Raw genomic sequence first — 21,324 nt, forward strand, 5'->3', positions numbered from 1 at the left:
ACGTTGTCTTTTAAAATTAAATTTCATCTCTTTTTATGCACAACTCAAGTGGTATTTTATGAAAGTCCATATTTAAAACAAGAATTTCATGAAATGCTTGTTTTGTGTTAACATGGAAACCGATTACGGTGACAGAACAATGAAATTCCAGAAATTCCCAATTTTTTTTCTTTCAAAACTTAAAAAAAACTTTAGGGTCGGGGGCTAAAAAATAGGGTAGGTCGGGTAGCAGGAAACAAGACTATTATTTTTTTTGGCCTAAATGATGTGTTAAAATTAATTCCCAACAAATTACTTAATATCAATTTATACAAGGCAATTCTGAAAACTATGAATAAGGCAAAAAAAAAAAAAGAATTTTGAAAGTGTTATTTTTTTTTTAAATACAAGATTTGGAAGTGATTCTATTTAACCTCATTTTGTTGCACTAGCTCCTGACTTCTGATATGTTTACAAAAAAAACATCATCTAAAATTTATAACACACTCATTTTTTTTTTATTTTGTAATTAAAGGCACTTCATTGTTTGGAAATTGTAAACCATTTATAGGTAGTTTTTCATACTTTCTAGACTTGAATGAGGATGCAAGTTTTTTTCCCCCCAAATCATCTATAGTTGCACTTCTGACATAAATAATTTATTTTATGTGTTAAATACCAGGGGCAGAAGGGGTTTTAAAAGAAATAATTTGAAAATGGCACGGTATGCATTTTCTCAACACAACTGCAAGCACTTTCAAAAGAAGATTTTTAAAAAAATGATGCTTTTTCACTATATTACCAATAGATCCTCACCCTACACCAGAACCCTTAGCTTACCCACAGGACATAAAGTTTCACAATTTTGTAAGAGGCACCCTTGCTCATATATGCATCACACCATGCATTTACTGGTAATATGTTTGCCTAATTTAATATCCTAGAGTAAAGAATATTTTGAAAGAAATAATGCTTTTTCACCAGATTACCCTAAAACCTGACCCCTGGGCCGCAAATTTTACAATTGATAGAGAGCTCAATTAATGCTTATTACATTCATGTCAACAGTTTGACTATTGGATTTCCAAGAGTAAAGAAGAAGATTTTAACAATTGCATATATTTTGATGGTTTTAGTCCCATCCTTCAAGCCCAGAAGGGGAGAGGGCTCAAGGACCATGAAATTTAAAATTCATGTTTCCCTTTACCTATAAAAACTGGTTAACTTTACCCATAAAACTGGTTAAAATTGGTTCAGTGGTTCAAAAGAAGCTGAAAATTTCAACATTTTATGACTAATGAACAACAAACATAAACAAATCACAATTGGTAGGTCACCTGAATGACTCAGGTGACCTAAAAAAAATTATATTTACAATAAACAGTTTACTTTATAATTTATAACAAATGAACATAAATCATATTTAGATTTATTAAGGTTGAATGGGATGTCATTTATTAATCTAAGTGGTTCTTTGGGTTTGTTTGTTGGGATTTCATCATGATCCTAAATGTCCCTTGGGGTTCTTTTATTCTTAATGTTTTGTATTATACAAATATACAATAAACAGTTATAATTCATAATTAACAAGTGCATTTAAACCATGAGAAGATTTTTTAAAAGTTGAATTGAGTGTCATTTGGATTTTCTTTCAGGTACCTTGGCTTATCCTAGTGGTACAGGGGTTATCATTAGGGTTCTTCTTGGATATCAACTTTTGGTTTGTGTATTGACTACTGCAATACACAATTAACCATTAACTTTTTGTACATCATAAAAAGATACAATAATTTAACTGTTCCTCTGAACTATAAATGCATAATTTAGCTTAAATAAGTATATTTACTTTTAAATTTTTAACTTGGATAACTGCTCTATATTTAAGATAATTAAAGTGTTAATTTGTCTTTCAAAAACATTTTTTTCTAATTTACAGGTGAATATAAACCATATTTAGAATAATTAAGGTTGTATATGGTGTCCCTGGGGTACCTTGTGGTATCCCTGAGGTTCCTTGTGGTATCCTTGTGGTTCCTTGTGGTACCTTGTGGTTCCTTGTGGTAAAAAGACGCACCCTATAACATTGCATGCAGGTATTTGATTGGAGATCATGCATTGTCATTTCTGGTCACTGACGAGTGAGATTTTTTTGAAAAAGGCAAAAAAGTGAAGGTTTTTGAAACTGATCATGAGCAGGGTGGATTGAGGGTTGAGAAGTACACATACGTACTTCGTTGAGTGATTATTTATCAGAAGTATTAAGGTCTGGAGTACTTTTCATGGTCGATCTGTTTAATAAGTAAATACTCTGAGTCAAAACAACATAAACAATTTTGAAAAAGCAAGAATAAATAAGTATATTAATGAGTGTGTACAGGTGTTGAAAAAACTCATTATCGAAAGTCAACAAACTGCGTGAATGGGGGCCCCCTTACAAGGAAAGGCTGAACAAGAATACATAAGATTTTGATGATCTGAGGTAAAACCCTCAATCCGAGCTTGAGAATGACCCATTGTTAGGTAAAGATATTCAGGGTGTTAGGCTGTGATAATAGGTAAAAAAAATTTCATAAAGTACTCTAAATCAGGCATATATTTCCATCTATTAAATGCATGTAACACTTGACAGTTCAGTGTTGATGTATCCTGGCTTGTATGGATGGTGGGGTATCAATGGATGTATAAAAGAAGAAAGGGGGGATTGTTAGCAGTGTGAAATGTTTTATGAGAATTGACATTTTATTGCATGATAATCAAAATCGTTCTTTACATAGCTAAGCCTGTTAGCCTTGTAATGTAGTGTAATCTTGCTGCACTCAAATATTCAATGGAAACCTTTTTTTGTTACATTTGGCACCCAGGTAAATTTTGCCAAAATAAGAAATGGAGATTTTCTCGGGTTTGATGCGAAGTGCCCTGTATCATATTGCTCAATATTTTTGTTGATTCTAATGCAGCCCTCTTTTATTTTAAAATTTTAATAAAATTCAAAGTTAAAAAGATAACTGTGTTGGTCAGAGTTGAATGAGAGTCCTGTTATTTAGGTTGATCTGTGATTGATTTTGCTCGTGTGGTAGCCATTATCACTTAGTTATTCTTCCTACAGAGAAATCCCATTATAAACACCAGAAAAACACTGTACATACATGTATAGTTCACTTATTACATGTGACAGATGACATCTAGAAAATTCCTGTGAACATTTCTTTAAAATCAGAATACCCATCTCCTCTATGAAGCTAACTAAGTTCTACACAAATTTACAGTGACTCATCCCTGTTGCTTCCATGCTACTTGTTATTTTGATAACTTTATTCTTCTACTAAGTCATGCCACTTTGAAGAATTTGTTCTTAGAGGACAAATTTTAGGGGGGGGGGGGGGGATATTGGTTTTTGTTCTTTTGGAGGTGTTAAAAAGAAGCATCTTCATGAACATTAATGATAAATGTTATTAAGGTCATACATGTAGATTTTTATACCCTCACTTGAAAAGCGTAGGTTGTATAGTGGTGGGGTGTACATCTGTCCGTCCATCCTTCCATCCATCCATTATGTTTTTGGGTACCCATCTCTTATCCTCCTATACCACTGAGTAAAATTTATTGATGCTTTCAAAGAATCTTTATTACATAGTGCCATTGTGCACCTCCTTAACTTTAAATTTTGGGCTTTCCCATAGTAAAAAAAAAAAAGGACTTTGCCATTATACACGCCTGGGGGGGGGGGGGGGGGGGAGAGAATCAATTTGTGATCTAATTAACTGCTCACAGTACCTCTAGTTCAGTTTCTATGACAACCATGAAGTCCATATTAGGGCTAAGAATTCATCAGAACTAAAATTTTTAATTACCATGGATAATAAATAAAGTATTTATTCATTAAGATGAGGAGAACACCACAGATTTTGTATCTAACAGTTTATATCTATCTACAGGTGTTCCAGGACCTGGGGACCGAGATTCTACAGGCAGCGTTTGAGGGTTACAATGCCTGTCTGTTTGCCTATGGACAGACTTCTACCGGGAAGACTTATACCATGATGGGGGCTAGAGTTAGTATTCTTTATAAAGTATAAGTACTGATACAAAGTTATTTATAAAGCTGACTAATATAAGTTAAGTGATCTGTGACTCCGAGAGTTGTAAAAAAGATATTATTCATTGATCTATGTTAATTTGGGTTATAATTTTTTTTTTAGCTTTTTTTAAATGATAATATATACTAGTACTGTATATGAATGCACAGACATGAAACTTGAATTCCATAAAACTAGTAGTTTTAAAGGTGAATAAAGGCAAAGAGAATTGGCCATTATAATTAGCTGAAATGAAAAGCATTCACAAAAAATGTTACGAAATATTTGCTAATTTTGTTCTTCATTTCTTAAGTTTTTTTCTTTTTATTTCAGGAAGATTATGGAATTACACCAAGAATATGTGAGGTAAAAAAATAGAATTCTGTTAATTATCTTAAAATCGTTATGGAATGGCTATAATTACAATAATGCAAGTCACACAGAGTAGAGGGATAGATTTTCATATGCTGAAAAAAGGTTCCTGCTTGCTGAAATGATTACCAAAGTACAAAGATAGTTTTTGAGGCAGACAAGAGAATTAGCTAAGTTTATTCCAGCTTAAATATTCTAGATACAGAAACATTTCGATCTTGTTTTAACTGATACTGTACAAAGTTCTACAAGGCTGTTTTACTTAAGAAGCTAGATGCAGACAGAAGTCAACAGGGGAATGTCGAGTTTTCCGTTTAATTTTATTTTAAGTACAACTTTGACCCTCCTATTTATGTTTCCGTTTGTCTCCTTAAGAATACTTGATATACTAAAACCTAAATTTCTCAGGATACATGAGGTCAATTTTTTTTTCTTCGTAACAAAGAACCTACGTCCACTGCTGCATAGTGGAACTTTCAGTCCATGGTTTTCGTTATCTGCTAACTTCTTTTCAATAGTTCCTCTGTATTACTGTTTGAAACGGTTTTGATAAGGGGGCATTTCCACATAAATAAATACGAAAGTAAATAGAACATAATCTTTACACCTCTTATTGTGTATGGGGCATTTTTGTAAAAGTGAGACGAATAATCCTTTGGAAGTCAAAGTTCCCCTATTTTCTGCATTATTCCATCATGTATTTCATGATAAAACCATTTGCAGATAAATATTCTTACGAGGTCTGTGTACTTAGTGTTCACAAGGGTTTGTGAACTTAAACGATTCCTGATTAACACTGCGGACTTAACCCAGCCATATTTGGCTCCAAGCCCTAGTATTCCATTTTGTTCATTTTCCATCTTTATACAATTGAAAAAAGAATTGAGAGATAAATTTTTTTTTTAAAAATTGTTGTATGCTGTTGATTTATTCATCTCATTTTATATATTAAAAAAAGTTTTATATTAAGCATTAAATGAAAAGAACCCCAGGACAGAATTTCCCATTACACTTGTAGTTGCCTGTATTTGTGTTTTGGCATAATAAATATAGGAGGAGCCCCTCATCAGTGTAGAATTTATTGAATCAGGACACAATTTCAAAGACCATGTAGATTTTATAGTGTACGCATCATTTGGTCCACAGGGGTGGCTTTATTACAATATTTAAATGAAGTCCCAACTTGCCTCAGCTGGGGTGAGGACAAACATTTGAGGGTTGATTGACCTGATGGTCAAACAAAAAAAAAAGGTCTATCTAAACAGCTGTTATACTAGTACACTGGTCATTTTAAAGGTTTGGAGAAAGTAATGTATAGATTTGTTCGAAAACTATTGCTAAAATTACTGTAGGATCATCGAAGACTTAATAACTTTTTATTCAAATACATATCAATTTAGTCTGCAATCTGTTTTCTCTTTTCTCCATAAAGTCAAGGGGGGAAAAAAAATCTCATGGCATTCGAAATGCATAACAATTAAGTCTATATTCTGTTTTCCCCATGAACATGATGAAGTCAGGGAGGGAATTCCGTTGAATAACACTCAAAACTGTCTAGTCAGGTAATAAAATGAACTTGAAAAGATAAAGTTAATCAGCTGGTTATGAAGCAATAGACTTCATTTTCCCTGAGTTATACTGTGAGCCACAGAGCTGTTTTCTGTATGTAAGCTCTTCCAATGACATGGCACATCTGTTTTGTTAGATTCCTTCCATTTCTGACAACAAACATTAACTGACCAGGCCCCATTATCAGATTCTACTGTAACAAGCAATAGACAGGCATTCTCTTGATTGATATTCTAAACCTCCAAGAACTCATTTAGAATTTTCATTATGATAAAACTGCACAGCTTGCAATTTTTTAAGGAGAAGATAAAGCTTAGAAGCATGTTGTAGAATTCGATTTAAGAATAATAAGTCACACTATAGGTCTGGTTAGTTTTAATTAAAGCATGGCATAATGAACAGAGAAAAATTAAGCCTCGATCAGGTTAGTGCACAATTGCTGCACAACAGAAAAAGTGTTTTTGTATTCTGTTGGTTTCCTATTTCATCATTGTTTGTAGATTTAATCTCAGATTATACTCTGATTTCAATAACGATTATTGATTCCTTCTGCCTGAAATATTTACTAATTTTTGTTGACATGCAAACAGTGCTCTACCAATTAAGGCATAGCAAGACCCTAAAATTAATATTAGCATCAGTTACATTTTAAGCTATTGCAGTTCAGAACTCTTCAAAGAGTTTAAAACAATTGTTTTAAACTCTTTGAAGATTTTTGAATTGCAGTATTTGTGTGACATATTATTCAATATTCCAAATATTGCTGATTAGATTTTTTTAAATTCAGATTGAAGTGTGTGTATGTATTTTAAGTGTGCAATTAGTACTTAAGTGTATTTTCAGAGATTCTTACAAATTCTAGTTTTAATACAGTGGGTATTAAATATGAATAAACCCCTGTAGAAAAAAAGTAAGCGTTAATTTAAATTTCTTTTATGAATTTTTAGCTGCATTTTCATTTTTTTTTTCTTTTTTGATCATGTATGTAATTTGAATAATATGATCAAGATATGGAGTAATTTTTGAAAATGCAAGCCAATTTTGTTTCATTTAATCTTTATTATCCTTCATGGAAGATATTTGCTTTTATAGAAGATTTCAGAATTATATAGATCTGCATACTGACTAAATAATAAAAAAATACACTTGTTGATAAATAATGTTAGACATTTTTTTCAATGTTATATATTCCTATTGATTCCTGATGGGTTTTATTTTTCAGGGACTATTTAGCCACGTAGATGATTGTTTGAGCGAAAACGTCACATTTAGAGTCGATATCAGGTGAAAATTACGACCTACATCACAGAATTTGTCAATAATTGCCGTTAATGTTTATTTGTTTGATCAATGATTTTTTTTTTTACATAAAGGAAAAATAAATATCTATTACACTGCACACAAGATCATGCAGAAGCATGAAAAATAACTTTCAATATTTTTAGAAGATGAATTGATTTCTGATTTTGAATCATTCAAATTATTAAAATGCTGCACTTTTGTTGTAGTTATTTTTTATGTCATTACAGTTATCTAGAGATTTATAATGAGAGGGTGAAGGATTTGCTGAGGCCAACATTGTTAAAACCCAAGGAAAAGTTTACATTAAAAGTCAGGGAGCACCCCAAAGAGGGGCCTTATGTACAAGGTGGGTCCTTTTAGAGTGTGGGAGGGGGAAGTTTATGAGAGACATAGTGCTTTGAGTGATTATTGAACTGTTGGAAGACACAATAATCAAACTAGGATTATAGATAATAACAAAATGAAGACAATAATTTTAACCCCAAGCATAGAGAAAATTGAACCTATAGACTATATCTTGAGGGGTTTTCTAAGATATATCATTATAATGCAATAAACAGTAAACATTTTAATTACAGTGTCTGCATAGTGCAGAATATGATCTCTACAGCAGTATATAGTAGAGTAAGGTGCACTGTAGATTTGATGTTTTGACTAAAAGGTTTTAGACTTTTACTGTACTTTATAAATTTTAATTTGCATCTCTTGCAATGAAAGTGAAAAGACTTCTTAAGGATTTTTCTATAAAACAGCAGTTAATTGAGGAACAATGTTTCTAATTATAGATTTATCCTCCCATCCTGTCAAGGATAATTCTGAAATTCAGGATCTTTTGGACAGAGGCAATGAAAGCAGGTAAGGGAACATATCAAAATTCAGTTATGAAGTTCAGCAAAATCATGCACTGCAGAAAACAAGGAAGAAAAATGGAGAGAAGTTTTCAGAGTGTGACCTTTAGTTTTGTCTTTGTAGGACCACTGCCTCAACCTACATGCATGACCGTAGCAGTAGAAGCCATGCTATAGTTACCATAACATTTACTCAGGTAGGTAATGTAGATGTTCAAAGTGAAATATATCGAGTGGTACCCCCAACCCCCACCCCTGTGACTGTTAAATTACTGCTCGGTTATGGACCCTGAAATCTTGCGTGCCCTTGAGAGGAAAGATTTTTAGACGTAGTGTGGATATACCTATAATGGAATGCCTAATAAAACAATGAGTTTTTCTTTATGTCAATTTGAGGGTCAAGGTTATAGGTTTATGCCAGGTTAAAGGTCAGTTAAGGCTGCCATCAATTAGAACATTGAAGTATTTGCATTAAGTATGCAAGTTCAGATTCTGTATTTAAAACTTAAAATCACTGTGTATTCTGATATCCTTTGAAATAAGCAGGAAAAATGAGGTGGCTTCATTTTTTATTTGTTTTGTGAAACACTGCAGTGTTGTATCATATTTATTTTTTTTTTGCCACCAAATATTTATATATTTCAAACTGAACCCTTGTACGCAGGATTTACGTCAAGCCAGTGGACTGGATAATGGAATATTGGCTTGGATACAAAAATAAGAAAAAATTTTCTGGGTTTAGTTTTTCTAACAGCATTTCAAAGTTAAAGAAAAGAAAAGAAAAGCAAAAAGAATTTAGATTTGTAGATATCTGCATTCAAAGCATAAGTCACTTAAGTCGCCAGCAGTCGGTGGGCATGTCATGTTGGTTTTGCATATCTTTTGTCATTTGATCCAAGTTTTCATAAAGTTGTGTTAACATTCAAAAACTGCATGATTGCAATATTTCATTCATAGATATCTTCAGTAAAGACTGTCTCAAGTGTAAGGCTATGAATTGGGATTTACTGTCATTCAGATGTTTAAATCCTATTGTAGTAGCTAGGGAGTGCTTGAAAGACAGCTGTAATTAGAACTCTTTGTTAAATTTAAATGGAATCTTTTCATACATTCAATTATCCTGATTATACATGATATAATTACTGATTTGTTAGATGTATGACCCTGTTGGTGTAATTTTTCTGACGCGATGATCTAAACATTGAGTCACATGTTTAGCTAGCAGGGTGGGGTCAGGATTGTAAATTGCCCCCCTTTCTCTGAGGTCCAGTAATTATATAGAGACCTACACCATGTACAAAGAGATTCTTATTTTTAATACCCAGCCTTGTTAAAAGTCTTTATTGTTGAATCAGGTATTGAACAAGTATAATAAGTGACAAGTAGTGGGGGGGGGGGGGGGGGGTTGTTTTGTTGTTTTACTGGATTTGGTCAAAAGAGGTGCACCATAAAACACATTCTGGAATCTTGCAATAATTTATTTATAGCAAAGAGGAAAGACAGAAATATTGTGCTTTACTGTTATATTTGCCTTTCTAATACAGGATATAATAAATGCTTCTCAAAATTGGTTGTAAATGTATTCTTGACCTGGTAACCTAAACTGGCCCTGAGGTATAAAATGTAACCCTGCATTACAAAGGTTAGGCCCATTACACTGAAGTATAGCTGACTTGCAGGCATATTTACAAAGTTACATAAACTCTATCCACACAAAGGTTGCCATTTAATTCCAGTCTTTGTTCTGACTTTATTGCGTACTTTCATTGTTCAAAGTGTGAACTTAAAAAATCCATGCCAAGATTTAAGATAAAGCACAGCGGCATATACATGTTAAGGGTATAAAGTTTAATTTTATAAAATTAATCATTTTTGAATTCGTAGGAATGTCACATTGATCCAATAGATATATAACTCTGATTTCATTGTAGGGTAAATGTAGGTGAAATTAAAGCCTGTGGCTTTTGGAAAATGAAATTCTAGTCGTAATAATAATTCTGCGACTTTCATGAGGAAGGGTTATAAGCACACCTAGCATTGTTGTTCGAATATTTAAACCAACATCAAAGGACTTCAGCAAAAGACCTATATACCATCAAAATATTTAAAAAGAAATAATTACAAAGAAACCCCATAATCCTATAAATAGCATGCGTATAAGGATTTTAATTACTTTTCCTTCGTTTAAATTATGACCTTTTAAAGGTCAAGAGATGAAATGAGCAACTTAATGCACTTACTATGCATGTGTGGCATTTTATTTTATTTTATTCACAATTTTATATTGTTTCCCCAACTAATATGAAGATAATATAGTAGCGTGATATTATCTGAAAACACTGATGTATTTCTTCGTTCTTTATTTGCAGGCTAAATTAGAAGATGATTTACCTCATGAAATAGTTAGCAAAATTCATCTTGTCGACTTGGCCGGCAGGTTGGTTTATTTTTATTTCTCGATCTGTACAACTTCCTAAATATTCAGAGTAATGCAGCAGCATATCCATTTTAATATTAGCAGACCACATAAAATTTTAATATTTGGATGGAGGGTGTACTTCTACAATGTATAAGTCATATAAAAAACAGAATTCAAAATAAAAATAAATGTTTTTTTAAAAAAAAAAAAAAAAAAAAAAAAAAAAAAAAAAAAATTTGGACGGACAAGAAAGTCAAAAAATTGAGAGATAACTGATTGGGGTTTGATGATTATGTAATACCTTGTACCGTAAACATGTCTTAAATATTGATCTCTGTATTGGAGAAATTTATGTTAGGATTAAGTCTCCCATAAAAAAGTGAAGTTATTTTACTGCCAGATTCTTCAGTCATAAGAATATTATAAAAGTTAAACAGATTTAAATTCCAGAGTTCATAAGCTGGGCGAGGAGAAATCTCGATAAAGAAAAATGTAATAAGCTCAAATATGTTGACAGCATATTTTATAGAAATTTTTGTCTTCATATTAGCCACGGACAAGTTTATTAAAATTCCTGTCCTTAAATGGTAATTCTACTGTTATTTTTCATAAACATTGTACTCTAAATGGTTCTTGATCTAGTGGACAGTACATGTTTGATAATAATATTTGTCATTGTCTGTGATAATAATTTCTAATTTTTTTTTACTAGTTGAAATTGACTTAGGAGTAGAGGTTTTACTTCTTTTGTATTTGATGTGCATTACGTCTTCATGTCTCATATGTCCCTGTTCAAGCTTAAGGTTTAATTAATATTACTCTATGTCCAGTCTTTAGGGGGTAAAAGATTAAATCAGTAACAAACAAACAATTCTGTTTGAGCTCAATTACTCACTATTTAAAAAAAAACTTTGGAACATACCGGGAATTCATGTGTAAAGAGAGTTAAATAAACCCTAAACAATGGACAAAGAAAATAGGACTTAGTTGACTCCCCTACCATACGACAGCATTCGATCTCGAAAGTGAAATTTAATGAGCTATAGATCATTTAATTGCCTCATCGCATGTTTGAAATTTAATTCCCTAAATTTAAAGCATAAAGTTCTTGATATCAGATTTGATACTGAAGTTTAGATTTGATTAATTTGATAAAATTTACTTTTTTGGAGGCTTGCTGTTGATGATATTCCTATAAATACCTGTGATACCTGTAAATGATTTGTATATTTAAATACCTGGTAAAGCAAGTAGGATTTGAATATCACGGAGCTGTCTCTTGTTTAAAGTGCCAGTTTTCAATGGGATCAAATTGAGCAAATATCTAAAAAGTAGATACGAAGTATGTACAACTGCTGAAAAACTTCTTCTTCTCCAAGACAAATCATTTTTGTCAAATATTGATATAGCATGATAGTGGGTGATCTAGAATAAAATGAATGGTAGTAATTTAGTATAGACATTATTCCAGAAAAAAGGGTGCTCTTATAAACACTTCAAACTTCTAATTACTTTCTCATAATTCTGCAAAATTGGAATGATTTCCTTTTGTGTGTTTGTTATATATATATTTGCGAAGCTTATAAGTGCAGTTATTAGGCACATGCTGTGTGTTAATTAAGAAAAAGTTCAATAAAATCAGTTTTGTTGTTCCCTTCAAGTTCTTTTATAAAACGTGAATTTTACTTTTGAATGCAATATATAGACATAATTTTTTTTTTCAGTGAGAGGGCCGACCCAAACTTTAGTGAACACTACAAAGGCAGATTAAAAGAAGGGGCAAATATCAACAGATCTCTAGTTACTTTAGGCAATGTCATTAAGGCTTTAGGTAAATCACTCATATTTAACCCCTTTATTTTTATTTGTTTAATGTCAGCTGAAACAGGAACAATGATTTATAGCTGATTATGGCTTTGTTTACAGTGCTGCACTATTTGACCTTCAAATTACAAGTTTCCTAGGTCATTTATGGCTGGAAATGTCATTCATTATAGCATCTGAGGTCTATAGGGCTGTTGACCATATTTACTGAAACGTTTGTTTTGCTGGGGGAGTGTTGGGTGGAAGCGTAATTTTCCTCCCACATAAAGTGTATGTCTCATGATCGAAAAATTGGACTCCAAGAAAGTTAAAGCACATAAAGCAGACACACAAAGTGACATTTTAAATATGTGTAATTTCTTTGTACCTGCAGTCATTGAATTCAATAATTAAGATATTCTCAAGCTGCAGTAAAAGTGCACTGTATTTATAATTTGAGAAGAAACATCCAAGTACATATCATTTTACTGTCACTGTGAAATTTGCCTTTTCTCTTTTATAGTCAAGCAAACTTTAATCGTAACATTGATATGTTATCGTCATTAAGAGTACAGAGACGAGTCTGTAGCTATGCAGAATTTGTTAAATTATTTAGTAGAATGTTAACTATGTACATAGTAGCTATGCAGTTTTTGTTAGATATCTTACTGTGTGCATATACAAGCTATGCAGCTTCTTTTTTTTTTTTTAGATAATTATAAGATTACTCTATCTATTGTAGCTGAACGCTCCCTGTTGTCATGGAGTGCAGACAATCTGGGATCCACCCAGAGCTTCCTTAGTGCTGCAGATTCCAGCCCCAAACGAGTCCGTCTTCCATACATACCATACCGAGATTCCGTCCTCACCTGGCTTCTCAAGGACAGTCTCGGGGGAAACTCCAAGACAATCATGATCGCCAGTATGTTTGACAGGCCCACAGGGGGTCTGAGTCTCAAAAAAGCTTAAATATTTTCATTTTGAAAGGCTTAATTTGAATGTATCATATTTACTGATGTTTTAATTATTTTTAATTTATTTTTATATTTAATATAATTGACACAGCGAGGTAAAGGCAGGGATAAGATTGTCAATTTAACGTAATTCTGTTGAGAACAATTAATACATAAGAATAATAATTATATACTTGATTTTTTTTTTACTAGCAATAACGCCTGCGAGCATGTACTATAGTGAAACTATCAGCACTCTAAGATATGCTCAAAGAGCCAAGAGTATCATCAACAAACCAAAAATCAATGAGGTAAAATATTCAGATTGTTTAAATTGATGACACAATGAGGAACTCTAATAGGTTTGTCAGATACTGCATGAATTCTGTGTTTGCCCCCTTTTTCTTTGAATTATTTGACTTCATGATGTTCAGTTTTTTTGAGAGGAGAAAGTGATATCTACTTGATGCAGTGAGTCACCACGTACATTTGTATACTTAAAACAACATTCCAGCCCTTCATTGATAAGACCACGTTTATGGCCTTTCTGAAGTGCTCAGATGGACAGAAAAGTCCAAAAAGTTTTCATGTGTCAGCTCCGCTAATCCTTGCCATGGAAAACTAGGCTCTCAACATTTTTACAAAACAAGTTAAAGAAATCCTTGTAATCTGGCATAAATGTACATAAATGTTCCTCGTCTGAACTTTAACCAGCTTTGATCTTCAAAGAAAAAATAAAACGTTTTGGTATTCCATCAACAAACAAATATTTTGAAGCTTTTCTAAATAAACCTGTTGAATCTCAATCTTTACAAATAAACAAACATTTTTGATGCTTAGTTATGAAAATATTGGAATTGCTCTTAATTTCAAAATATTCATAAATTTTACTTTAACAAATATTTTATATAAATGTTTTAAAGTATGAAAGTTTCCTCAAGTTTTCCTTATATCTAATGTTTTGTACAATCACTTTGAGACCTGAGATGTTAAAACAGCCATTGAGACCAATTTTATAAATGACACCATAAATCTAAGATGACTGACTTTAAAGACGTTGTTTTGTGGGCTATGGTAGAAAAACTTGTGAAAATTTAAACAATTTACAGGCTTTTAACAAACTTCATAATCGAAGAAAGTGGTCGTTGATGCACAGAGGGGAGCAGAGGGCAATGTTGTTGGTGTAATTTTGCTATTAAACGTGCAAGACAAAGCTCTTAGTTGATTAGGACACCTTAGTGATAGGGACACAGTACTCTACCCAGAGTCTTGGTCTCCCCCCAGCAGTGACATTCAGACAGACAAACTGTAACTCAGGGATGACAAATCTATGCTTGATTTATTGATTACTTGTAAACCATGTCACTCAATTCACCGAGAAAAAATGTAGAGCTGAAGTGCATTATGTAATACTTGCACATACTTGGATTTCATGATGTCCAAAAATGCATTGGTTGAAAAAACTGCACTCTTGTGAAGAGGGCCATAAATTACAAAAAAAAATCATGTTGAAGTATTTAGCACCCCAACAGATCTAGAAGAAGATGGTTGACTCATTTAAATGCATGATTTTTATAGTTCTGTCTAAATGTTGAATGGGACATGAATTAACTCTACATGATATTGTTCTTTGCTTGTGCATGTTTTTTTCCTGATCATTTTTAAAAAAAAAATAATGTGTATTTATGTCATAACAAATTTTGATATAATGAATCCTGTACAGAGTGTATTTTCATATTCATTTCTCACAAAAAATAGTGTTCATTAACAGTAACTTTATGCTGCTTTCTTTTGCTGCAGTTATATCTTCACAAATTATGCTACATACAAGACAGTTGGGAAATTATATGGAAATAACTTGATTATATTGGTTTATTATAAATTCAAAAGGAAATTTAAAAAAAAAAAGAACCAAACAAACAAAAAGCAGCAATTTCAATAATGGAGCAGGAGTGGAATCATCTTAGGAAATGCAGATACACATACGAGGAAAATCAAAGCTGTTTACAATAATAATTAATGTAAAAGTTGATTACCATGTTAACCAGCCTGTTAACCTTCAAACAGAAGCATGAATTGAATTGAACATATTTTATTGACAAAGTCAAAAGGATCGGACACAAGTTCAGAAACTTAGATAGTCTTCTCCTAATACAACATTTTGTTAAAATTGCCAAAATAAAAAACATATATACATATGGTCTACTACATATACGTAGTTATAGAAAGAAAAAAAAAAAAGTTTTAAGTGTACAAGTATAACTTGAATTGGTAAGAAGCATGCTAGATCACAGAATGATTGTGTCCTTTTCTGTTTACAGGATTGTCCGCCCTTTGTTGTTTATGTAAGACATTTGTTTACTTCTTGTCCTATCTTTTCATTGCAATTTTTTTTTATAGCTTTAAATGCAAATATCTTTAGTTTTTCTTTTTTTGTTGAAATTCTATATTTTCATCTATTCTGTAGAGATTCAATAACTTGATTAGATTGTTTCAATCTTTCTTATAGACTTTGCGACCTTTCAAAGAATTTCACCAAAATTACTTCATACACTTTTAAAACCATTAACACATATGCAATAAGAGAAAACTGCTACATAATAGAAAAAAATGGCAATGAGATGGATTATAATTATACTATGTAATTATTAACTGGGTATGGTACATGTTGGATGGTGAAGGATCAACCGTTCGCCTCTTGTTCCTAAACACAGGTCTTCTTAAAATCCTTATCCCAGATGACCACAATTGGCTTGTTTGCATGGACACAGTGATAATGTTATTTCATACTTCAACAAGTTTTATACAAATTTCATATATAGCTATATTATTATACATGTATATACATCTAAAAATAAATTTTTCCCTTGTATTCAGTCATTTACTCTCATCCTTCATATCCTAGAAGATTCTTTATTATGCAATTAATGAAACATTTTTTACTGGTGCACACAAAAGGTTATTTTGGTTAATTGAACTTTTACGAGTTACAATGTATTTCAAACTTGTATTGTCCTCTTGCATGTCTATCTGTAGAGTTGCGAATGTCAAGCTGGTAGATATCTCTGTTTTAGCAGTTAATTAGACATAAGTGTTTTTCTTTAAGGAAAAGGGCAAATATTATGTATTTTATCGTTCCTCTTCTGTAGGATCCCAATGTGAGCCTGATTCGAGAGTTACGACAGGAGATTGAGAGACTTCGAGAATTGCTCAAATCCGCTCAAATGGTAACATTGTCATATCTTAATTATTAATTAATACACTGTTAGTTTAGGGGATGATTTTTTAATTCAGTAAAGATGTGATAGCATTGCTAGTTATTAGTTTGACCACTGAACAATAAAATATTTAAAGAAAAATATTAAAAGATAACTTTTAAGTTCACCTTAGTTTAATAGTTTTTGCTTTTATGGTGATAATTTTTTGTTTTGTTTTGTTTTTGTTTGTTTGTTTGTTGTTTTTTTTTTTTTTTTTTGGGGGGGGGGGTCTTTTATACCTCTTCCAAATGAAGTTGGAAGAAAATGTGAAAGTCACTGTGTCCATCTGTCATCTAGATGTGTCTGTCAATAACATTTCAGCTCATACTTGGCAAAAGGTTGCTTTTGACCTGAGAGTGTATCTTGACCCAAATAAAGAAATTAGAGGACATTTGTACAAGATCATATGGATATCAAGAGTTTAAAATTCTTGTCTGGGCCACAACTTAGTAAAGCAGAGATTGTAAGAGGTCATACATGTACTTGACCCAAAGACTGCTCAAGATGGAGGGTGTTTCATATGACTCTCTGCCATGGTCATTCACAGAGATGAAACTTGCAAAAGTCATTCTAGGCCTTGAGTATGTGATGTGGAGATTGTGGAATCTCTGTATTTGACATTATATAGATTCTGCTTTATGACGGAAGATATGTCATAACCTTGAACCAATTTCACATGGTGAACATTAATTGCCTATGTTTTTGCAAAGCAAATTCTTGATACATGTACTGTGTTCGTGAATATTTTTTTCTGCTCAATACTGATTGTGGCCCAAGGGAGTGGGATTTATCCTCTTAAAGTTTGTTTGTTTGTTTGTTTGTTGTTTTTGTTTTTGGGGGGTTTTTTTTGCTTTAAAATTTGTTTCTGTTTATTTTATTTTTGTGGCAAATTAAATACAGGATTGTTAGTATCTTAAAATAAGCATCCTAAAAAGGCTTATAGTTTTAAATAGCTACTGTTATGTTTTTCCATTTGTTGTGTGACCTGTATGTTGTGCATTTCATTTTCCCCTCCATTTGAAAATGCCAATGTTTGTCTGTATCATATCCACCCCATCACTTTCAGGGTAGTTCCCAGATGTCCGAATTAAACTTACTTGTTCAAATGCATGACATGATGACTGAAACCCAAAAGGTACCTGTAAAACAGCTGATAAAATAACCAGAATTAACCCATGTATAATTATTGTCCCACTGAAACAGATCTTATATATATACATCTATATTGATCACTTCTAATTGCTTTATCTATGTACTTATACTTAATAATCTTGTTACAAAAAATATTAAGCTTCACTTTAATGTATACAAGGGTGTAGGTCACTACTTCACATTTTCATATAGTTGTATATCATTATTTGAATCCAAGTTTGTTGCTTGCTTACAATACAGTGTGGACTTTGAACTTAACGATTTATTTATTATTTTGTCTGTTGCTAACATACATGTAGAATCATTCATTTGTATCCGTTGCTTTTATTTATTTCATTTTCACTGCTTTTCCTTTTATTGCATAGTTATAGTGGTTATTTGATTAAAGTTAATAATTTAAAATCCTGCACATGTATCAGAATAATTAAACTTTGTGAACCTTATATGATTTAAAAGAAATATTTTTTTTTTTCAAATAGATTCTAACAGATTATCTAATAACATATGTGGTATCACAGTTTATGTAGATTTACCATGACACTAAAATCCATAGATAAATTACTTTAACTTATTTTTAAAAACTAGAGTACATATGATTGTGCATGGTCTGTAAAGGGATTAGAAGAATTAAACCCTGTGTGTAACTGTCCAATTTGCTGCTTTCTTTTCAGAGTAACTCGCAACAAGCGTCCGCGGAGGTGGGGTCAGTCCTGGCCGAGAGATTACTGGACCATGAGAATATGGTCAGTTTTAGACAGTAGACATGGCAATGCAATTTCTTGTCAGTTCAGTTCATTTTACAGTAGAGGGAAATAAAGCAAAAAAAAATGATAGCTGAATTTTGAGAAATTTTAGAAGCAGCGCTTCACTATCTTGAAATGCACAGGCTTTGTCATGGCTTCATGCTGCACTTAAAATATCTCACTTGCTTTTGTGTCTTTGAAACACATCATTTGTATTTGTCTCATTTCTCATCACCATGCCATTTGATATGGGAGAGACAAAGAAATGAAAACTTGATGGTCGGAAATATTAGGAATGCTTTTCTTGTACAATTCAGGCCAAGAAGTTGACTCAGACTTGGAAACACAAGTGGACAGAGGCTCCTGACTTCATCAAGGAGTCGGACTTGAGTATCCGAGGACTCAAGCACTCGAGCTCGATGGGAGTCATGATTGAGTCTCAGATGCCTCATCTGGTGGGAATGGATGATGATATACTTAGTACTGGAGTCACTATATACCACCTTAAGGTCAGAACTGATCTAATGAAACCAAGATAACTAAATCATTTAGGATACATAAGGCATAGAGATCTTGTATGGGCATTATGCAGAAAGAGGATTTAGACCCTTATATTAAAAATAATCTAAGAATAATTTCTTGGATATTTCAGGAAGGTAAAACTTTGGTTGGAAGAGAGGATGCAGAAAGACCGCAAGATATAGGTATGCAGAAACCGTAGTACAGACCCGAGGATCATGAAGATTAAGTTAACATTTCAGTCATTCATAAAATGACTAAGTCTTAAACTTTTTCTTGATCCTGGGGCCTGGTAGTACAATGTTTATATATTTGGAATGAAAAAATCAAGTATATTCATAAATGCTTGTCTATGTTGACCATTTTCTGTTTGTAGTTTTACGTGGTCCAGGTGTGAAACAGGAACATTGTTTCTTTAAAATCCATTATGGCACTGTAACCTTGCATCCAAACCTCGGAGCTCAGTGTGCGGTTAATGGGGTCGAGTGTAAGGATTCTGTTGTCCTGAAACAAGGTAAACATCACACATCACAATGGGAGGGGGAAGGGGGTGTCGGGGTCGTTCTCGCTTTAATTTGTCATTTCTGATTTTAAACTACTTTTCATATCTTTGCTTAATTCATTGTAGATTATGTAAAGTCATATAAGCTCATGCATCTTGATTAAGGAAATAATATATATACTGCTTGAATTGCGCTACTGTTTAATGCTCAACTGCTGTTTGTAGTTTGGAAAATTTTAGAGACAGGAATTCATGTACTGAAAACGAAAATTCGTACTTTGTATATTAAAATACTCTTTCTGAAATTCAGGCATTTGATTTCATGAATAATTCATTTCTCTTATATGGTATGTTTATGAACATTAAATTGTTAAATTATAAATGTTTTTTTGTGTGTTTATTTTTTAGGTGACTATGTATTGCTTGGGAAAACCAACATGTTCCGCTTCAATAACCCTGCAGAGGCTGCAAAATTGCGAGAAAAACGACAGGTATGAAAAAACTTAAATGTGCTGCTAACTGCTTTTAATAATTACAAAAAATTTTTTTAACATGCAAATATAGAGAAGGTGTGTGTACTGAAGAGACCAGTTCTTTTCATTGTTCTTTAAAATATCTACACCTTTGAGGTAAAAACAAATTTCTGTATTCACACACATCAGTGACATTGGTCAAAATGGAAGTTTTTAGTTAAAACTAAATTCTTAATGTAGGTTTGTAACTAAGCCTGTAATCTAAACTACAGGCAAACATCTTAGTATTCAAGATACTGAGGTTAAAATACATAAAGAAAGAGTAATTAGAAGATCCAATTAATTTTGACCTGATCATTGTACCGTATACAGGGAAATTTTCACCCCCGTTTTATCTTCGCCCCTTTAGCCCAACTCACAAGTGGGTGAAATTGAAACGGTGCAAATTCAAAGAACACAGTATTATTTTTAAAACGGAACTGCGACAGGGCGAATTTAAAATGGAGCAAAGTTGTTTGCACGTGTGAAAGGGCGAAAATAACTTGGGGCAAAAATAATCCTGTATACAGTATCTGAGATATCGATGTTCGAGATACTAAAGTTCAACATGCTTTTTTATTACAGAGCATGAGCAGTCTGACTGACCTATCGTGTGGGGACAGTGTGGAGAGTCTTGACACAGAGGACAGTGACCAGTATTCCTTCTACAATAGGCGGCCATTCCACCCACTATACGGTCCAAAGTAAGTAGGTCAAGGTGCGCGGGGGAGGAGGATGTAACAGTCACCTAATGAATGTTTGCTGATGTCACATATTAATCAGCCATTGTCACATGTTATGCTAGAGTTATAGGCCTTGTTAGATAGGGTTGTAGATGCAGTTAGGTAGTTAATAAATATATTTGTCCATGTTCTGATAATTATTTAGAAATAATGATTTTTTTTTACTTCAAATTTCCTGTTAATAATTTTATTTTTACCTGCTTAGACTACCTATACGTGCAAATTTTGGTTACCTAGTGGGAAAAAAAATTATCTTGAGGAATGATAAAGGTTCCTTGGATTTTTATTTGATAAATTTGCAAAAAAAGCTTCTCCATTCCTTAGTAGATATGAAATATTAAATTTATAAGCTTGAAATTTTTTTCTTTGACAAATCACCTGGGAAATGGTTTGGTTTTCTTTCATGCAGCTCAGTTGCTGTGATATAACATCACCTGTTGAATGGTTGTGTGTAAGTTTTTGATTGTTCTTGGTCATGTGTCTGACAGTGTAACGACACCTAGGTCAGCCTCTGACATGCCTTAACCCCCCGGCATGCCTCTTGCCTGCACTAAAAATAAAGGGTTGTAAGCATG

At 32.6% G+C, this 21,324-nt stretch overlaps 1 protein-coding gene across 1 annotated transcript in view; it reads left to right on the forward strand.

Moving 5' to 3' along the window:
* LOC133178120 (uncharacterized) overlaps positions 1 to 21,324 on the forward strand; it is a 56,314-nt gene that overhangs the window by 13,096 nt on the left and 21,894 nt on the right. Inside the window, exons 4-22 of the mRNA XM_061312878.1 lie at positions 3,915 to 4,031; positions 4,389 to 4,421; positions 7,219 to 7,280; positions 7,526 to 7,644; positions 8,084 to 8,153; positions 8,271 to 8,343; positions 10,516 to 10,583; positions 12,290 to 12,396; positions 13,111 to 13,290; positions 13,535 to 13,632; positions 15,643 to 15,666; positions 16,471 to 16,548; positions 17,645 to 17,713; positions 18,402 to 18,473; positions 18,791 to 18,982; positions 19,126 to 19,177; positions 19,369 to 19,506; positions 19,903 to 19,985; positions 20,592 to 20,710. Of these exons, the coding sequence (XP_061168862.1) occupies positions 3,915 to 4,031; positions 4,389 to 4,421; positions 7,219 to 7,280; positions 7,526 to 7,644; positions 8,084 to 8,153; positions 8,271 to 8,343; positions 10,516 to 10,583; positions 12,290 to 12,396; positions 13,111 to 13,290; positions 13,535 to 13,632; positions 15,643 to 15,666; positions 16,471 to 16,548; positions 17,645 to 17,713; positions 18,402 to 18,473; positions 18,791 to 18,982; positions 19,126 to 19,177; positions 19,369 to 19,506; positions 19,903 to 19,985; positions 20,592 to 20,710 (1,754 nt within the window). The remainder of the gene's footprint in view (positions 1 to 3,914; positions 4,032 to 4,388; positions 4,422 to 7,218; positions 7,281 to 7,525; positions 7,645 to 8,083; positions 8,154 to 8,270; positions 8,344 to 10,515; positions 10,584 to 12,289; positions 12,397 to 13,110; positions 13,291 to 13,534; positions 13,633 to 15,642; positions 15,667 to 16,470; positions 16,549 to 17,644; positions 17,714 to 18,401; positions 18,474 to 18,790; positions 18,983 to 19,125; positions 19,178 to 19,368; positions 19,507 to 19,902; positions 19,986 to 20,591; positions 20,711 to 21,324) is intronic.

Source organism: Saccostrea echinata, unplaced genomic scaffold (genome assembly GCF_033153115.1).
Source record: "Saccostrea echinata isolate AGI-Se365-2 ecotype Australia unplaced genomic scaffold, CSIRO_AGI_Sech_v1 ptg000002l, whole genome shotgun sequence".
Classification (NCBI taxonomy): domain Eukaryota; kingdom Metazoa; phylum Mollusca; class Bivalvia; order Ostreida; family Ostreidae; genus Saccostrea; species Saccostrea echinata.